Source organism: Corylus avellana, chromosome ca4 (assembly GCF_901000735.1).
Source record: "Corylus avellana chromosome ca4, CavTom2PMs-1.0".
Taxonomy (NCBI): Eukaryota; Viridiplantae; Streptophyta; class Magnoliopsida; order Fagales; family Betulaceae; genus Corylus; species Corylus avellana.
This window is the reverse complement of record NC_081544.1, coordinates 9,329,947-9,347,920: the sequence shown is the minus strand read 5'-3', so window position 1 is coordinate 9,347,920 and position 17,974 is coordinate 9,329,947. Positions and strand designations below refer to the sequence as shown.

The following is a 17,974-nucleotide window of genomic DNA, read 5'->3' as shown; positions in this document are numbered from 1 at the left end:
TTTGTTTTATAAGAGAAGTTGTGTATGGGTTAACGGATGCTGTTGTCATAAATAGTTTTTAATTGTGAGATTTTACTAATCGTATCTATGAGGTTGTATTAACATAGCTTTGGGATGTTATGTAAGAGCTTTATGCTCTGGGATGTTAGATGTTATTTCGAATGAAATACAAAAGATTTCTTGTTAAAAAAATAAATAAAAAGGATGATTTCAAATTTTTAAACAAATTCTTGCCACTATCCGTCTATAAGGACAAGAATAGTAATATAAAAGAGTAGTTATATTAGATTTTTTATTTGTGAATTTATGATCCTAATGTAAAGTGCAAATAGCAATAAATATTTAAATAAAGGCATGTATGGTGTGCTAAAATAGACCAAAAAATGGAATAGATATATTCCTTTAAAATATTTATTCCATTGTGACATTTTCATTCCAATGAATATATCCATTTCAAAGTAATAGCTATTCTCTTAAAATGAGGAATCATTCTTAAAAGGCCCATAAGAGGCATTCCTCCAAGAATAGAATGGGGTAGTCAGTCACCCCAATCAAATCTCTAAGGGAGGTCGTGGCTACTCCTGACATGCCATTTGGTCGAGTCTTATTGAGTGATTATAAAAGTTGATCTTGTGTTTTTCTAAAAATGAGGTGGCTCGAGTACTGCTAGAAATCACTATTGTGTCACTCTTATGTCCCTCCAAGAATGATGTAACTTTTAAAATCACAATTTGATCAAACTTCAATAATGATCAATCATAAAGCCGCCAATAATAATTTTATAAGTCACATCATTTTTTTTTGACATGTCCGCACAAGTGTAGGGAGGGAGATTCGAACTAGTGACCTTCACTTCATGAGGCATGGTCTTCAGCCGATTGAGTTACCACTTGGGGACATAAGCCATATCATTCTTGAAATGTCACAAGAGTGACTTCTAACATTACTATCACTCCTGCATAATGGTTGAAAGTGGCATAGACCAAGAAAAGGGAATGATATAACTTAAGGAATTCTATCTATCAATGTAAATAAGAAAATAACAGAAAATTTGGTGGAAGCATACAATCACAACAAAAAAATCGGTGTTTAGTGACTTCCCATTGGTGACAGGTCAAGGGCAAAAGATGTCACTAATGGCATGGTGACACATCAAAAGTCTACCGATCTAGAATTGGAATTGGTGACGTGTTGAATTAGCACACGTCACCAATTGGTGATGCGTGGAATTACACACGTCACCCTCCAAAAGGTGACGTGCGATGTGTAGCACGTCACCAAAGTTGGAGACGTGCCACATTTGACACGTCACCAATAGGTGACATGCACAAATGCAACATGTCACCAACTTTGGTGACGTGTCACTCTTGACACGTCACCAAAGTTGGTGATGTGGCACTAAAGTGGCACGTCACTAAATTGTGTATTTCCAAAATTATTTTTTTCCTCCCCATATTTATTTTTCGAATTTTTTGGGGCATTTTACCCAAATTATTCGGGGCGTTTTACTTGATATACGATTTACACATCTACTACAACTACATTATCCATCGATCCATCAAATATCCATCAACTATCACAAATAATCCATTACAAAAACAATACATCAACAATGTATCAAAACTATCCATTATCAACACTATACATCAACATTGTCCATATCCATGTACAAAAGCAATAATATATGAAAGCTACATAAGAGCAATAATACAACCTCAAAAGACTTAACAAAAATAATACAATTGATTGATGACCGCTTTGCATCTCTGCAACAACTGTAAATGATAAAACCAATCATCAGCAAACATGATAACATCTTATCAAGTCTAGGTCACTAAGTAATGAGCAACATTAAAGTATACGAAGGTCATTGTAATCAACAGCTTCAGGTTCATAAACGGCGCCTAAACCACAACTCTAACCTATCTACACTACCAACCTGTATAACATAACAAGTAACCATACCAAACATAACATATAGTTAAAAAATTGTAACCATACCAAACATGACGCATTCGAAATTGTAGTGGTTCAGTTGTTCTCATATGACTACATAAGTGTAGTGGTGCACATATACTTATAGTTATGATGCTCCATGGGATAACTTTGAATGCTGGAGTGCGGGTTCTGTTGCATATTCGCTCTCAGGGTCTACTGTTACCTTTCCTATACATATTGCGTTGCAATTGTATTCTATATATGCATATTTGGTTTGAAGCTACGTACAATGTATTCCTGTTATATATATATATAGTGGTGCACATGATTGTCTTATTGAAAAACCAAAAAAAAAAAAAAAAAAAAAAAAAACCAAAAAGTATATTGCATTATCTGGTCGGCTCTTAACTGAGGATCTCACCCTAGGATGGCTTGGGGACTTAGTGTCTAGCACAGCTTGAAGTTGAGTCATTCCAATGCTCGCCTGCAACAAGGACTTAAGCATACGAAAATGGGCCTCATATGCAGCCAGCTATGCATTCATCTCTGCCTGCTGTGTAGCCATCTATAGCCTCTGTGTAGGCATCTCTTCCCTGTGTTGTTCTTGCTCAACTTCTAGTGCTTTTTCAATTAGTTATTCCATCTCTTCCTGTCGAGTGTGCTGTGAGCATGCTCCAAACGGCCTATAATAGGAGTGGATGGTGCCGCGTACTAGTAGAATCCCAGGTCCAACCCCTCAAACCCGTCCAACATATTCTTGCTTATTGTCCATAGCCTATGCATATGTGTCATCTCGTGCCCACTTTATCGTCCCCTCTGCGACTTCGAGCTTTCGGCAGTGTCTTTTGGCAGTAGCTCCCTCAGTTTTTTCCTGTACGATATATAGAAAGTTGTAAAATATGGCAGTGTTAACCCTAAATCCTAAATATACAAATAATAAGCAAGATCATAATAAGTAGCATATCACTTTCTCCTGAACATATTGATTGGGGTAGGTACCGTCTTTCTTTGTAAGGGTCTGTATGCACATCAGTGCCCGTGTAGGAGTTGTGGATGGCCTACAAAAACAAACAACATAAGCAAATGTTTACATATTAAAATCTTTCAATATATATATATGGTAAATGACACACATACTGTCTCATGGCAAGCCCTGGCGTAGCTCCTCGAGCCGGTTGTGTGTTGCATTTTATTCTTCGATTGCATGGCTCTCATACGATCTGCCTTTGTCTGCACAATTTAAACAATTAATGTGTGCACTTTAGCACAATTGCAATTAATAAAGGTTGGCAAATTTAATAAAAATCGCGACATACCATCTCCTTGGGAGAGCACCATTTCCCCACGGCGCATTTGAATTTTGCGGGGTCAACGTGTCGTTGTTTTGCGTTGACGCCATCATGGTGTCAACTATGTCGGCTAGCTGAATGGTAAGTGATTTTTTTTACCTTGTATCTGTGGTTCTTCATATTAACACCCATGTCACTAAAAGCTTGTCGTTTGATAACATCGATATTGTACTTAAGCGAGATATAGAAATATTTCTCCATATGTTCAAAAATAAGAAATTAATAAATTTATGGTCGAAACAAATTTTAAAAAATAAAGTACACATGCTATCATTTTATTTTTTGAAAGAAAGACATTCAAATTTCATTGATAATAATCACGAGCATAAAGCTCTTATATCGCAGGAGCACAAAGCCCTTAAAATGCAAATTATAGTCGAAGCTACAAGGATACAACATCACCTAAAACCTCTACTAACCTATGACTAGTTTTCAGTTGAGATAACATATCTGCATAAGACAGACGCAATCCAATGCATAGGTTGCTCAAATTCCTCCTCGACCTAAAAGCCAGGATAAAGTTCACGTCCACAACTCAAAGGCCTAGACCAAAAATCACATCCACAACACAAAGGTCTGGATCAAAGTTCAGTTCACTTCCAAGCAGGCAAATCGAGGGGCCAAAGCCTTATTTCAAACAAAAGCAAGAAAATCGAAATAAAATGTGGGCGAACCAAAGAGGTAGAGTCTTATTACAAGCAAATAACAAGAATGAAATTCATATAGGGAAAAACAGGAAGAAAGACAATACAAGGAAAGTAAAACAAAACGGGAACAGGCACACGCAGCGTGTATGCCGATAGTGCACTCGTCGGAGACTAACACCGGAAGGGAACGCTGGAAGCTCGACGAGGTGGGGACGTGGAAAAAGGCCCAAAACAGTGGACGGAGGGAGGCGAAGCCGATCATTAGCTGGCCGGAAAACCATCGCAGCAGGGGGCGTTGAGGCTCTTCGTTGGAGGGGAGCAAGGAAAAACCCAGCAGCGGATGGTGGGCGGCAGAGCAGGCAGAGGAGATTGGCGGCGAATACAAAACAAAATTGGGGGGAGTTTGAAAGAAACCCCCCAAAATCAACACCCACATCAAGTGGCACATAGGGAAAGCTACAAGAACAACACGCTAAAAACACAGCAAAGAAACAGAAAGGAAAGGAACAGAAAACAACCAGAGAGCCCCGCCAGAGACAAAAGCTGAACAAAGAGGAAGGGGCGGTGGAGAATGGGTAGGGAGGAGGCAACCCGGGCCAGTGACATGAAGTAAACTACTGGCACCCAGTGCAAGGGCAGGTGAGGGGGAGGAGGGAGGCAGCAGATGGCCATCCCTCCTCCCTTCACCATGGGGGAAGGGGTGTACCTGAGGCTACGACGCTAGAAAGAAAGCGAGAAAACCCTACTGTACACATGCTATCATAAATTAATAACTTCTAACTTACACATACCTTCAAGGAGTCCCACATTTCCTCCTTCATTCACTGTGGTACCTTCAACCACTGAAAATCAGTTAACTTAACATAATGCCCGCCCCTTATCATTTTTCCCACCATCTGAGTAAATGTCACAGAGATTTTGGATTCTGATGTAGATCAGCACGATCCTAAGATGCATCAAATTCCCTTTTGGAAAACGCTTTCCCACAATGTTTCATGTGATTACCCAATGTACTGAGGTTAATTCAACTGATGATAGGTTTCACTCTTAGATATATCAAAGCAATCTACATGAAACATCTGAGTCCACAATTCCTTCATAATTTAGAATCAAAGTAAAAGTAGTATTTGAGGAGTTAATGTCTTTTCTTAATAGACAGTATCTTTATGAAAAGAAAACTCATTGTCCGTTCAATGCCTTAGGATCTCAGCATACTACACATCAATCCTGGAGTCACCGCTTTGCTTGAGCTAAATCACCAAGGTTTGGTGTGTAATAGTCTTACTCAAAATGGAATGCATGTTCCATTTACTGACTGCGAACTTTATACATTTAAGGATACAAGGATTATGAACTAAGACCTTGTGTGATAACTATGTTACTCACACTCATAGCCATATTCAATGTAATTCTAGGACATTTCACATGCATAACAAATATGATGAACTTGGTATTAAGCATGTAAAAGACATTTTATATGCCATATGCTCAAATCATTTAACTGAATATAACATATATATTCATTACAAACATTTGAATGTCAACACATATATAAAATCATTAGGATTCAGGGCACAATTCTCAGCAAACTCCCAATTGCCTGTAATTCCAATTAGGCACACATTTGACTCACATTCCTCCCAATTGAGATTTTAAAATCTCATGTCGCAAGGTCTTAGTGAACGGATCTGCCAAAAACTCAGTGAGTGGAATCTTAACTATTACTGTATCTCCTTGAGATACTAGCTTTCTGACAGGAATATACTCTTGCTCTTTGTGATTACCATTCCTATAGTTCCTTAGTTCATTGGATTCTACAACTACTCCATTGTTGTCGTGAAACAATGTAATAGGAGTTTGCTCTATCCTAATGACACTAAGATCCACTAGGAACTACTTGAGCCATACTGCTTCCTTCGCAGTCTTAGAAGCTATGACACATCAGCTTCTATAGTGGAGTCAACAATCCAAGATTGTTTGACAATTCTCCCACTAAACGACTCTTCTACCTATGGTATAGACATACTCTACGGTAGACTTTTGGTATCACGATTTGACTGATATCTGCTATTCATGCTTAACTATATATCATACACCTTGTCTAGCTCCTAGTATATATGAGGCTTCCTATAGCCGAAGCGTAAGGAACAACCCTCATTTTCTCTTCCCATTGAGGTGTCCCAAGACACTACTCCTTGGTAAGAGAAACTCCATGCCCAAAAGCAAATATGCCTTTCTTGGAGTTCAGTATACTATGTCTTGCTATGACCTTATGTATATATATAGTATGGGATAAGCCTATAATCCTATTTTTGCGATTTTTCTAAAACTTGATCCTAGGATATAGCTTGCTTCTCCCAAGTTTTTTATATCAAAAATTGATTAGACAATCAGATTTACAATGTTGATAATGTCCCCACATTGTTTCCAATGAGCAAGATGACATCAACATTTAGCACTAAGAATGCTACTACATCACCATATTTCTTGTATACACATGGTTCATCAAGGTTTTGCAAGAACCCATACTTGTTTGATTGTTACATCAAACTTGATGCTCCATGATCAGGATGCTTACTTAAGTCCATAAATGGACCTTTGCAATTCCCACACCATATCTCCTTGGTTTAAGCCATAAAGCTATTTGGTTACATCACATAGATGCCCTTGTCAAGTTGTTCTTTCATAAAGACTGTCTTGACGTCCATTCACCCAATCTCATAGTTAAAATGAGTTGCAATGGTCGAGAGTACCTAGATGGACTTAAGCATGGCTACCGGCGAAATTGTTTTGCCACCATCTTAACTTGAAGGTTTCAACCTTCCCATCCATTCCTCACTTTCTCTTGTAAATCCTATTTACATCCAATTGGTTAAATGCCATTACACATCTTTAAAGGAATTCAGACATGGTTGGCAATTTCCAACTTACTTTCCATAGCTTAGACCTAATGGTCTACATCCACTTCTTTAATGCTTCCTCATGGGTTCTTGGATCATTTTTCAAGTTCATTAGGTATAGCCGTGTAGGCTTCTCCTAATAACATGAATTTGACAGGTGTCCTGACGATCCTCCCCACTGAGAAGAGGTATAATGGTACTTGGTGTCTTACTAGTAGTAACCTGTGGTGTATTTGATACAACCACATCCTCTTCAAGAACTTTTGAAGATGATCCATATCCAACTTCTAGCATTACTTCTAGAACCACTTCACTCTATGGTTTAAATTTGTTTACATAGTCCTCCTTTAAATACTTAGCATTTGTAGTAACAAACACTTACTTAACCTTAGGACTATAAAACAAATAACTCCTTGTCCCTTTTGGATATATAACAAACAATCATACCATTGCTTTTGGATTCCATCTTATCTGTCTTTCCATTCAACCCAAAATGTGGACACATCACATGCTAGGATTTACCTCGGACCACAATTCAACGGGTATCTTTGAGTAGAAAATTGATCCAAATTAAGCAAGTATACTATTGCTTGTATCCCAAAATGACATAGGCAGAGTAGTTTACCTCATCATAGCTCTTACCATTTTAAGAGTATTTAATTCCTTCTGTTGATACACCATTCTGTTGGAGAGCACCCAGTTGTTGGGATTATGCCCATAATCCTAATGATTTTATAATCTATGAAGACATTCCATGTTTATAATGAATATGATGATTATTCATTAAATCATTTTGAGCTATGACATATATTATCTTTTACATGCCTATTACTTATTGTTCATCATGCATTTGAAATGTCCTAGAATTACATGTATATATATATAAGGGTGTGAGTAACATTGTTATCATACAAAGTTAGGGGTAAAAATGTGGTTACTGTTAACGGTTAGTAGCTAAAACCGCTAACCACAACTGCCTAGGTGGTTAGTGAAATTTACTAACCGTATCCTCACCTAGGCGGTTAACCGGCCAAAAATCCAAAAATTATTTAGACCCAAGAGTCCCAAAAATTATGTGCTAAAGCCAGCTTATACTGCTAGCACCCAGTCGAGTTATGGCTTGTGCCTACTCAACATTGGCCTACTACAGCTCTTGGTTCTTAGAGCATTTCCAGTAAACTCCCTATAAGGGAGTCTGTTTCCTATGTGTAAGGAATATGTCCAAAAAATCACAAAAAATGACTCACAGCAGACTCCCTAAATGAACCTCAACCATGAGGATCGCTACAGTGAAACCCAAAGTATAGGGTTTCACTATTGCAATCCTTATGATTATTAAAATAAAATAAAAAAAACATTTCTCTCTCTTCTCTACGCTCTCCTCTTACGATTCTCTCTCATCTTTCCTCTTATATATATAATATAATTAAAAAAAATAAATATTTTAATGATATAGGGAATGATTAAGGAAAACTATTGGGGTGCATTTTGACATAGGGAAGCAAAAAATAGTTTAAATTCTTAAATGTAAAAAATAACGAAAAAACTGCTAAGAATCCTCTTAATTTTACAAAGGAAGCCATGAAGAATTCTTTTTATAGATAAGCACGCTTGAAGCACCTTGGTTTCTTAGCGACGTGGGACACTTCGAAAACACGCTTTTTGGTTTTTTGTTTTTATTCCTGCTGCGTCATGCATGGCGCGTGTGCGGTGTTCCAACTTAAAAAAACGTGAGCCATGCAAGTCACCAAAACGAGCGTTTAATATAATGTTAACATGAGTTGGAAAAAGGAATATAATAAAGCTTAACTTTTAATAATGTCCGACACCAAAAAGTAAAAAACTTAAGTTCCAAATTTTCAATATAAAATACTGTGCCTTGCCAACTTTAATTGCAATTTGTTTTTAAGTTGAGATTTAATTTTTCAAATTTTCTAAATTTGATCAATTTTGAAACAAGTTCAGCAATTTACAACGGTCCACAATGAAGGAAGGTAAAATTATTTTATATTTCATTTTAAAAAAATATTATCAATCATTTAAAAAATATATATATGTATAATAAATTACATGATCACATGATTTTTTAAAATGTTAGTTACCACTTTCATTATTAGTCTTAATTTATTTGATTTTTGAAAATATTTTATATCAAGCTAGCCCTTCGTGGTTTACTGATTTAAATTATTAACTTATCTTTTTTTTTTTTTTTTTTTAATTGAACTTATAATCTATTGGTAAGCATTAAACTCTAAGTCCTAAATTCCTCATGATCTAATGGTCATACACTTATACTTAAATTATATGATCATATCTAAGATTATGTGATATACGTTTTCTAACAATAATGTATCTAATTATAATGCATTGAGAAAATAACACAATAACTTATGCAGATATACCATATGATTATATAATAATTATGTGATATATGATTCCAATTTCCGAAGTATAAACTATCTAATGGTAATATTTTTATTAAATGACACAATAACTTGTACCATATAATTATATCATATAATAAAATGATTAATGATAATATTACCTATTTCTTATTATTTACTTTTGAAAGCGGTTAATGGTTAGTGCATTTAGTGGTTAGCGGTTAGTAAGTGGTTAATAAAAACTGCATTTTTTTTTTTGGATAGAAATACATTCCAATTTCATTGATAATAATTACGAGCATAAAGTTCTTACATCGGAGGAGCACAAAGCCCTGAAAATGCAAATTATAGCCGAAGCTATACGGATACAACATCACCTAAAACCTCTACTAACCTATGACTAGTTTTCAGTTGAAATAACAGATCTGCACAAGACAGACACAATCTAATGCATAGGTAGCGCAAATTCCTCTTCGACCCAAAAGCCAGGATGAAGTTCATGTCCACAACTCGAAGGTCTGAACTAAAAATTACATCCACGGCCCAAAGATCTGAACCAAAGTTCAGTTCACATCCAAGCAGACAAATCTAGTGGCCAAAGCCTTATTATAAATAGAAGCAAGAAAACCAAAATAAAACGTGGTCGAACCAAAGAGGCAGGGCCTTATTACAACCAAATAACATGAATGAAATGCATAAAGAGAAAAAAACATGAACAAAGACAATATAAGGAAAATAAAACAAACGGGAACAGGCACACGCAGCGTGAATGCCGATTGTGTACTCGCCGGAAACCGACACCGAAAGGGAACGATGGAAGCTCGACGCAGTGGGGACACGGAAAAAGGCCCAAAATAGTGGACGGAGGGTGGCGAAGCCAATCACCAGCTGGCCGGAAAACCATCGTAGCAGGGGATGTTGAAGCTCATCGCTGGAAGGGCACGAGGAAAGACCCAGCATTAGACGGTGAGCGGTAGAGCGGGCGGAGGAGATCAGTGGCAAACACAAAACAAAACTGGGGGGAGTTTGAAAGAAACCCCCAAAATCAGCACTCACACCAACTGGCACACAGGCAAGTCTACAAGAACAACACACCAAAAATACAGCAAAAAAACAGAAAGAAAAGGAGCAGAAAACAACTAGAGAGCTTTGCCAAGGACAAAAGCGAAATAAAGAGGAAGGGGAGCAGAGAAAGGGTAGGGATGAGGTAACCCGAGCCAGGGACATCAAGTAAACTACTGACTCCCGGTGCAAGGGCAGGCGAGGGGGAGGAGGGAGGCAGCAAACGGTCATCCCTCCTCCTCTTACCATAGGGGAGGGGGCTTACCTGAGGCTGTGGCGCTAGAGAGAAAGCGAGAAAACCTTAGAGATTTTTATCGTTTTATTTATCTTTCCCAATAAAAACCACATTTGCACCCCTAAAATTAGGGTGCGAAAAATACAAGGTTTGAAAATGAGTCATAAAATGTCCCGGTCCTCTCAATAAGAACCACAATAAGCATTTTAAATACCTAAACAGAAAAAATTGATAGCTTTAACCCTACACAAAATCTTGCAAGGTAACAACAACCTCATTCCGAAGGTTGTTGAAGAAAAAGCACGGTAAAATCAATCAATAGGATCTCAAAATAAAAGAACACCCCAAATTTCAATACAACAACTCAAGTTTAAAAAAAAAAAAAAAAAACCAGCAGCTTTAGTAGAAGGCGAGAGCGGACGAAGGAGGTGTGTGAGTGCTGACCGAAGCGTTGACCATCCCTCTCTTATTTTGGAGTAATGCTATAAGTCTTCCTAGAATTCTTCTAAAGTCATCCCAAATGTGATGTGGCTTTTAAAATTACCGTTGAATTTGAGATGTGATTTATGGACTTTTGATCTATTGGTGATTTTAAAATCCACATCACATTTAGGATGACTATAGGACTCTAAGAGCATTCCCAATGGAAGAGCCAAATGTTACTTTTATCTAAAATAGCTCTTCAAATGTTTAAAAAATTGCCTACATTGTATTAGCTAAAAGAAAATGTAAAATAGATATTTGATTGAAAGAGCTAAAAAAAAAAGAAGCTAAATATAGCAGCACTTTTTAAGGGAGTTATTTTATTTTTCATTATTTCTCTCACCTGTTTTCTTTTTTTTCCAAATCTTTTCTTACTTTTTCTCTGCATGTTCTATTTTTTTCCAAAACTTTTCCCCTTTTTCCTCTCACATGTTCTCTTTTTCCCAAAACTTTTATTACTTTTAAAAATATTTTAATATAATAGATAGAAATATAGCTAATCAGATGTAGAGACATTTAAAAATAGTTTAGCTAAACTAGATAGAAGTGAATTTTAAGAAGCTATTTTATATAAAAATATGGCTCCTCCATTGAGAATGTTCTAAGAAGACTTATAACACTACTCGTTAAATTATTTTTCAGATCAATAAAAAAAATTAATATAGCCAAGATTATTTCCGTTAAGATGGCCTACCATACGGCAAAGATTCTTTAAGTTGTTAGATATTATTTTATTTTGTTGTTTAAGAAAAAGGAAGGAAAAGGAAGATTGCTTGAATTTAGGAATCAAATTCAATTAGTGGTCTGAACAGCTGTGCCATTTCAATTATGTTCCCCAAACTGGTCCCACCGCGTATTCACATGGCTGAATCATTTGTGACATCTGCACCGTCCCATTTTCGACCGTTACAAATAAAGTAATCAATCCTACGGTTCACATTGTTTACGTACCTGAATCACAACCCAGGAGTACGCCATTGATTCGAAGACAACTGTCCCTTAGTGGAAAAGCATACAAATTCAAAACCGTGTTTTCGACTTTTCATCTGAGTTGGCTACTTTCTGTATAAGCAATCCCCACCGTCAGATCTACATAGTGGTATACTCGTAATTACGCTAACAAAACCCCTAAATCCGTCTTATAAATACCCCCACCTTCTCTTATTTTCTCAAATCCCTCTCTCTGTGTGAAAAAAATCTCTCCTTCTCTCTTTGTGCTTTTGAACCTTCTAGAATGGCTTACTCAAGCGCTGCGATTCTTGTGCTACTGGCTGCAATGTTGGTTTGCTCCACTATAGCACAATCTCCGGCGTCTTCTCCGGCATCCTCTCCCACAAAATCTCCACCCGCCAAGTCTCCGTCCTCTCTGGCACCGTCTCCGGCCGCGAATCCACCAGTTTCTGTGCCTTCTCCTCACTCGGCTGCTCCGACCGTCAACTCTCCGCCGTCACCTCCTCCAGCGTCCTCCGATGCTCCGGCGAACCCTCCCTCATCGATCTCCTCTCCACCAGCTGAAGCTCCTGGTCCTGCCGCGAACGGTGCCGCTTCGAACCGCTTCGCAGTCGCTGGATCTGTGGCTGTTGCAGCACTCGTTGGAGTTTTGGTTTTCTAGATGAGCATTTTACAGTCAGGCTTATGGATTCTTAAGTATTTCTTTATGTAATTAATTTTATTCATTTCGGCTATTGATTTTATGTTATATTATATTTGAGTTTACTGGTTATTCATCGGTTTATATATATTTTTTATTAAAATTGCTTGAAATTATGAGACATACTCCCTTCTGAAATTCAGCACACAGCACAAAAATGGAATGGTGAAAATTAAGCAAAATCTGGACTCGATTTACTCAGCGACAATTTATTTGACTAATAGTTTTTCCAAACAAGTATTTACCATTTTAATATTTACTATATTTTGTTATATATTATATTATATTTCATAAGCGATAAACGGTGATGTGTCATTCAATTTATTTGACCAATTATTAGGGTAGTGAAAAATAACGTATTTAAGTGTTTGAAAAATTGTAATTTGACATTTAAAATTGTGAGATTTTTAAAAAATATTCTCAAACTATTGGTTTTTTACAAATTGGATTAAAATTATATATATTTATTTTTACGAAATTGCAATTCTAAACTAAATTAATTACCAATGCGGGTGGGAGTCTGAAAAAAAAAGGATTTGAAACTTGATTAGCCCTAGTTCTTGTGCGGTACTAGAGTAATGCTGTAGGGCTCTAGTCTTTTTTGAGTTTTTGCAATTGTGATTTTGTAATTTGACTTTTAAAATTATAAATAGATAAATTCAATAATAATTATCTCAAAATTATTTCAATTTTAAAATAATAAATGATAATGCTATAAACTAGCAATATTAACAACAAATCGACCCTTTTATCCTCTGTTTATCTCCTAAAATTGATTTTTCTCTTTCATGACTTACTATTAGATTAAAATTTAATAATAACGATTTATTTCAAATTCAATAATAATTTTAAAAGTTAAATACACTTTTAAAAAAAATTAATGGCATATAGCATTACTTTGGGTTTGGGGTGAATAATTTTGGTGTTAACAAGTACACTTTTATGTTCGGAAAAGTTGGATCCAAAAAAGCAATGGATGGATTGGTGAATACTTGAGTTTAAATGAGTTTGATTCTACGATTATTTCATCACTGATCGAATAGCAAACAGATTGTGAAAATTTGTGAATTATAATGGAATATGAGACGTCTTGTTTTTTTTATTTTTTTTGACATGTCCACACAAGAGGGGGAGGAGAATTCGAACTAGTAACTTCCGCTTCTTTATGCGTGGTCTCAGCGGATTGAACTAACACTTGGGGACAAACGTCTTGTTTTTAATATATCTATTATGGACAGAAATTTTCTCTAAATTAGTCTGGAGAAAATATCTTTCAATCTATTTAAAATAGTGCAAAATGTCTATAAACATTTAAAACGCACATTAAATTATTAAAGTCATTAATAGCAGTTTACTAACTTAGACTAACATTTTAAATGTTTATAGACTTTGCACTATTTTAAAGGGGTTGGATAATATTTCTTCCTTATTGGTTTGGAAGAAATTTCTGTCCATTTATTATTGTTTTCTGGCGATGGGAGGGCATTATTTGATGCACAATAAAAAATAAATAAGTTAGTATTTTAATTTTGTTATTAGTTAATTATGCTATTTGTATTTATATTTTAAGAGTTATTGTAATAGGCTTGGCCCAAAGTCAATTAAATTATGATTATTGTTATTTAATAAGTTAATAATGAGCTCGGCTCGGCTCAAAAGTCAATCAATTTTGGGTTAGACTTTTGTTGGTCTATTTAAGTAAACTCTTTACTCTTACGGAGGTAGATTTGTGATATTGAAAAATATATTTTTTTCTTTGAGTTTTTTCTGTGGTGAGACTCCACGTTTTTGGTGACAAGCCAAATTTGTCGGGTCGGTGAGACGTCAATCCTTTATTTTCATTTTCTTTTTATCATTGCCATTCAGAGATTATCTTAGAGTATCCAATAATATTTTTCAGCGTAAAAAGTGGGATGCTTATCTTGAGCAATATTGGTTTAAAGAGAACTTCGCCTATAAAATTCGCGTAGTGTTACAAATACCATTATGGATATGCATAAATTTTTATAGATATTTACATCTAAATTTCCGGTACGCGTATTAGATAATATAGTAAATTAATGATAAATCTCTTAGTAAACGTGCCTCTTGTTACGCGTCAAATTAAAGTAACAATTTCATTAAAAAATAAAAATAATTAAACTTTTTGGAAAAAAAAAAAAGAAAGGAAATTTCAACTATTAATCCGGGTTGGCTAAGCTATATAGAAAAATGCTAAGCGTCATTCTCGTAACCATTTTTTTATTATTTTTATTTATTTATTTTTTTAAATGGATTCAAATACATCATTGAATTTGTAGGTTTACCGTTTACATGTGAGTCCTACATAATCAATGTGAATCCAAATTAGATGGTAGTGGTTGAGCCACTCCTAGACTTTTAGGAGTGGTCCGGCCACCCCATATATATATATATAGAAAAAATAGAGAAAGACCCTCCAAACTGACAGTCATTTGCGAGTTGGCTCCCCAATGTTCAAAAAGCACTAAAATAGCCTTACAAAGTTCCAAAATGTATCAAAGTGGCCACTCCGTTAGTTAACCCCATCAATTTAGATGGAAAATACGTCATGTGTCATCCAAGTGCTATTTTGACTTGAAGTTATTAAAATATCCTTTTGTGAAAAGAGAAAATTTCTCCCCAATAAACGATGTCGTTTAGCCTAGCTTATAATAGGTTATTATACTATACCAAAACGACGTTGTTTTGGCTATTGTATAATAACCTAAGTCAAACATTACAGGTCAGGTCACTTGTCTTCTTCTCCACGCCACACCATAGTCTTCTCCTCTCACGCCTCACAGCTACTCACAACTCATGAGAGGTGAAGACTATGGGATATCTTCATCAGGTTGAACGTAGAATCCATTGAATATCTTCAACTAGTAATTGGGTTTTGCTTAGCAAATTACGTGGACTTATTTCAAGTACAAAATTTAATGATAATTTTCACTATTATTTCAAAAAATGTGTACTTGAAAGTGTAGAAGTAAGAGCGTGCAACATTTCTTCTAAAACATGTTATCACATTAAAAAATAAGCATCAAGAGTTAAATGTAAAAATTTATAAACCAATATGTACAGAACAAGACTTAGAAAGACAATGAAGCTCCTCATCAGTCAGGATGGCCGAGTGGTCTAAGGCGCCAGACTCAAGTTCTGGTCCTCTAACGAGGGCGTGGGTTCAAATCCCACTTCTGACAAAACCTATATATATATATATATAATTATATTTGAGTGAAAACCTACCTACGTAGTAAAGAAGTTTTGTTTGTTTAAGTTTTTGTTTTTTGTTTTTTTTTTTTTTGTCTTCTCAAAATAAAAACACTAATAAAAACAAAAACATTAATAAAGAATTCAAACACAAACACTACTAAAATAGTAATACTAAAAATTATATTTTTATCTAATAATTATTTGACAATATTGATTAATCAACCCTTAGATCAACTTTTGTTAAAAAAAAAAGGAAAATTCAAATATAAGTTAGATTTGCTATGAGCATTTTGAGATAAAAATGTGACATATTTTTATTTTTTAAAATTACTATTAGATCACTTTGGGGACTCATAAGGTTACATATTCAATAGTAATTTAAAAAATAGAAGATGAGAGAAGGGCTAATAAAGAAAATGAATAATTTTTCTATAACATTTATGTGCGAAATTACCCTCGGACTTAGGCTAGCCGAGTGCTAATTGAAACTTTAAGCCTATATTGACATTTCTTGATGATCTGGCCATGGGCTTGGGTCTTATAAATGTATAATTGTATAAGCATCATATATATATATATATATATATATATATATATTTTTTTTTTTTAAAAAAACAAACAAGAAAACATTAAAAAACGCGTTAAGAAGTTCTTTGACTTTGATACTTTTGGAACTTTTAGGATTACTAATCGAAATCAAATATAACGTGTTTCCAAATAAACAGCCGGTCCCATCGCGTATCTTCGTATTGTCCCAAGTGCGCGTGTGACCCCACAACTCCCAAATATTGTATACAACACATCCCACGGTCTCTGTTCGTAGCACATCCACGTGTACGGCCCAGAATCAATTGCCAACTGTACCGTTAGTGGTCGAGCACAACCTTAAAATTACCTCGACCAGCTTCTACTCCCTCACAGAAACCCCCCCTCACAGAAGCCATCCTTTTGTAGCCAAAGAAACAATCTCCACCGTCTATTCTTATCGTACTAGTGAACCCAATCCAACGGTCCGTAGACAACAAGTTCCTACACCGACCCTTTCTATTTATACTCACCCTTCGTTCTCTGCTCTCAGCCTCTCTCACACACCGACACAGACAAAAGCAACAACTCTCTCTCTCTCCAAAGATGGCGCACAATAACGCTGTGATTCTGATTCTGACGTTGTTTGTGTGCTCTACATCGGCAATCTCTCCTGAGCAGGCTCCGGCATGGTCTCCGACGAAGCCACCGACTTCAACTCACAGTGCTCCAACACCGTCTCACACAGCTATGCCACCAACTGCGAGTCATAGTGCTCCGACGCCGTCTCAGGCAGCGAAGCCACCTGCATCGTATTCGTCTCCACCAGCCCACCAACCATCTCCAAAGGCCAGTCCTCCGACACCACCACCGCCGCATCATTCTCCTCCTCCTTCTCCTTCTCACGCTTCTACTCCGATACCGGCGACTCCACCACCCACATCGATTGCCTCACCGCCTTCCGAAGCCCCCGCCCCAACCGAAAACGCCGCCGTGTCAAACAGATACGCGGTCTCCGGGTCCCTGGCCGTCGGCCTCTTGGCCGCTGCTTTGGTCATCTAGAACTTTTGTCTTCCTCTGCATGCGCTGCTTTTGAATTATTACTCTTCTTTCTCTCACTGTGTGTGCGAATGTGTTTTGTTTGGATTATTTCTTAATTATTGCGGTTAATTCGTATTTTGATGATTATGATTGTCTTCGATGGAGGACTTCATACTAATAATGTATGCTTGAATTTTAGTACAAGTGATGAACTCATTATTCAGTTCTAGTATGGGAAGATCAAACTTTGGATCTTTAACGTTACATTTTTGTCAAACGCATAAACAGTCGAAGTAAAAAAAAAAAAAAGTATAAATACCATATTTTGTAATATTTTGAAGCAATATTCTCTCAAAAGACTAAAAAATTATTGCATGATATCCCATATGTACAAAAAAATCATGAAAAAAATATTATTATTATTATTTTTGAAAAAGGGATGGCCGGATTACAATTTTTTAATAGTTTCAGAAGACATTACTTCAACTAAGAATTTAAAAAATATTATAAATTATTTGATATTTCGAGAGAGATACATATATA

General features: G+C 36.0%; 2 protein-coding genes and 1 non-coding gene across 3 annotated transcripts; all 3 read left to right on the top strand.

Annotated features, from left to right (window-relative positions):
- Positions 1–12,168: 12,168 nt before the first annotated feature.
- LOC132179519 (classical arabinogalactan protein 1-like) lies at positions 12,169–12,721 on the top strand. Its single transcript, XM_059592255.1, has one exon. The coding sequence runs from the start codon at positions 12,233–12,235 to the stop codon at positions 12,608–12,610; it is 378 nt and encodes a 125-aa protein (XP_059448238.1). The 5' UTR covers positions 12,169–12,232; the 3' UTR covers positions 12,611–12,721.
- A 3,047-nt stretch (positions 12,722–15,768) lies between these two features.
- Positions 15,769–15,852, top strand: TRNAL-CAA (transfer RNA leucine (anticodon CAA)). Its single transcript has one exon. It is a non-coding gene; the product is annotated as a tRNA-Leu (tRNA).
- A 1,108-nt stretch (positions 15,853–16,960) lies between these two features.
- On the top strand, positions 16,961–17,635 carry LOC132179886 (classical arabinogalactan protein 7-like). The gene has a single exon (XM_059592677.1). The coding sequence runs from the start codon at positions 16,997–16,999 to the stop codon at positions 17,450–17,452; it is 456 nt and encodes a 151-aa protein (XP_059448660.1). The 5' UTR covers positions 16,961–16,996; the 3' UTR covers positions 17,453–17,635.
- The last annotated feature ends 339 nt before the right edge of the window (positions 17,636–17,974 follow it).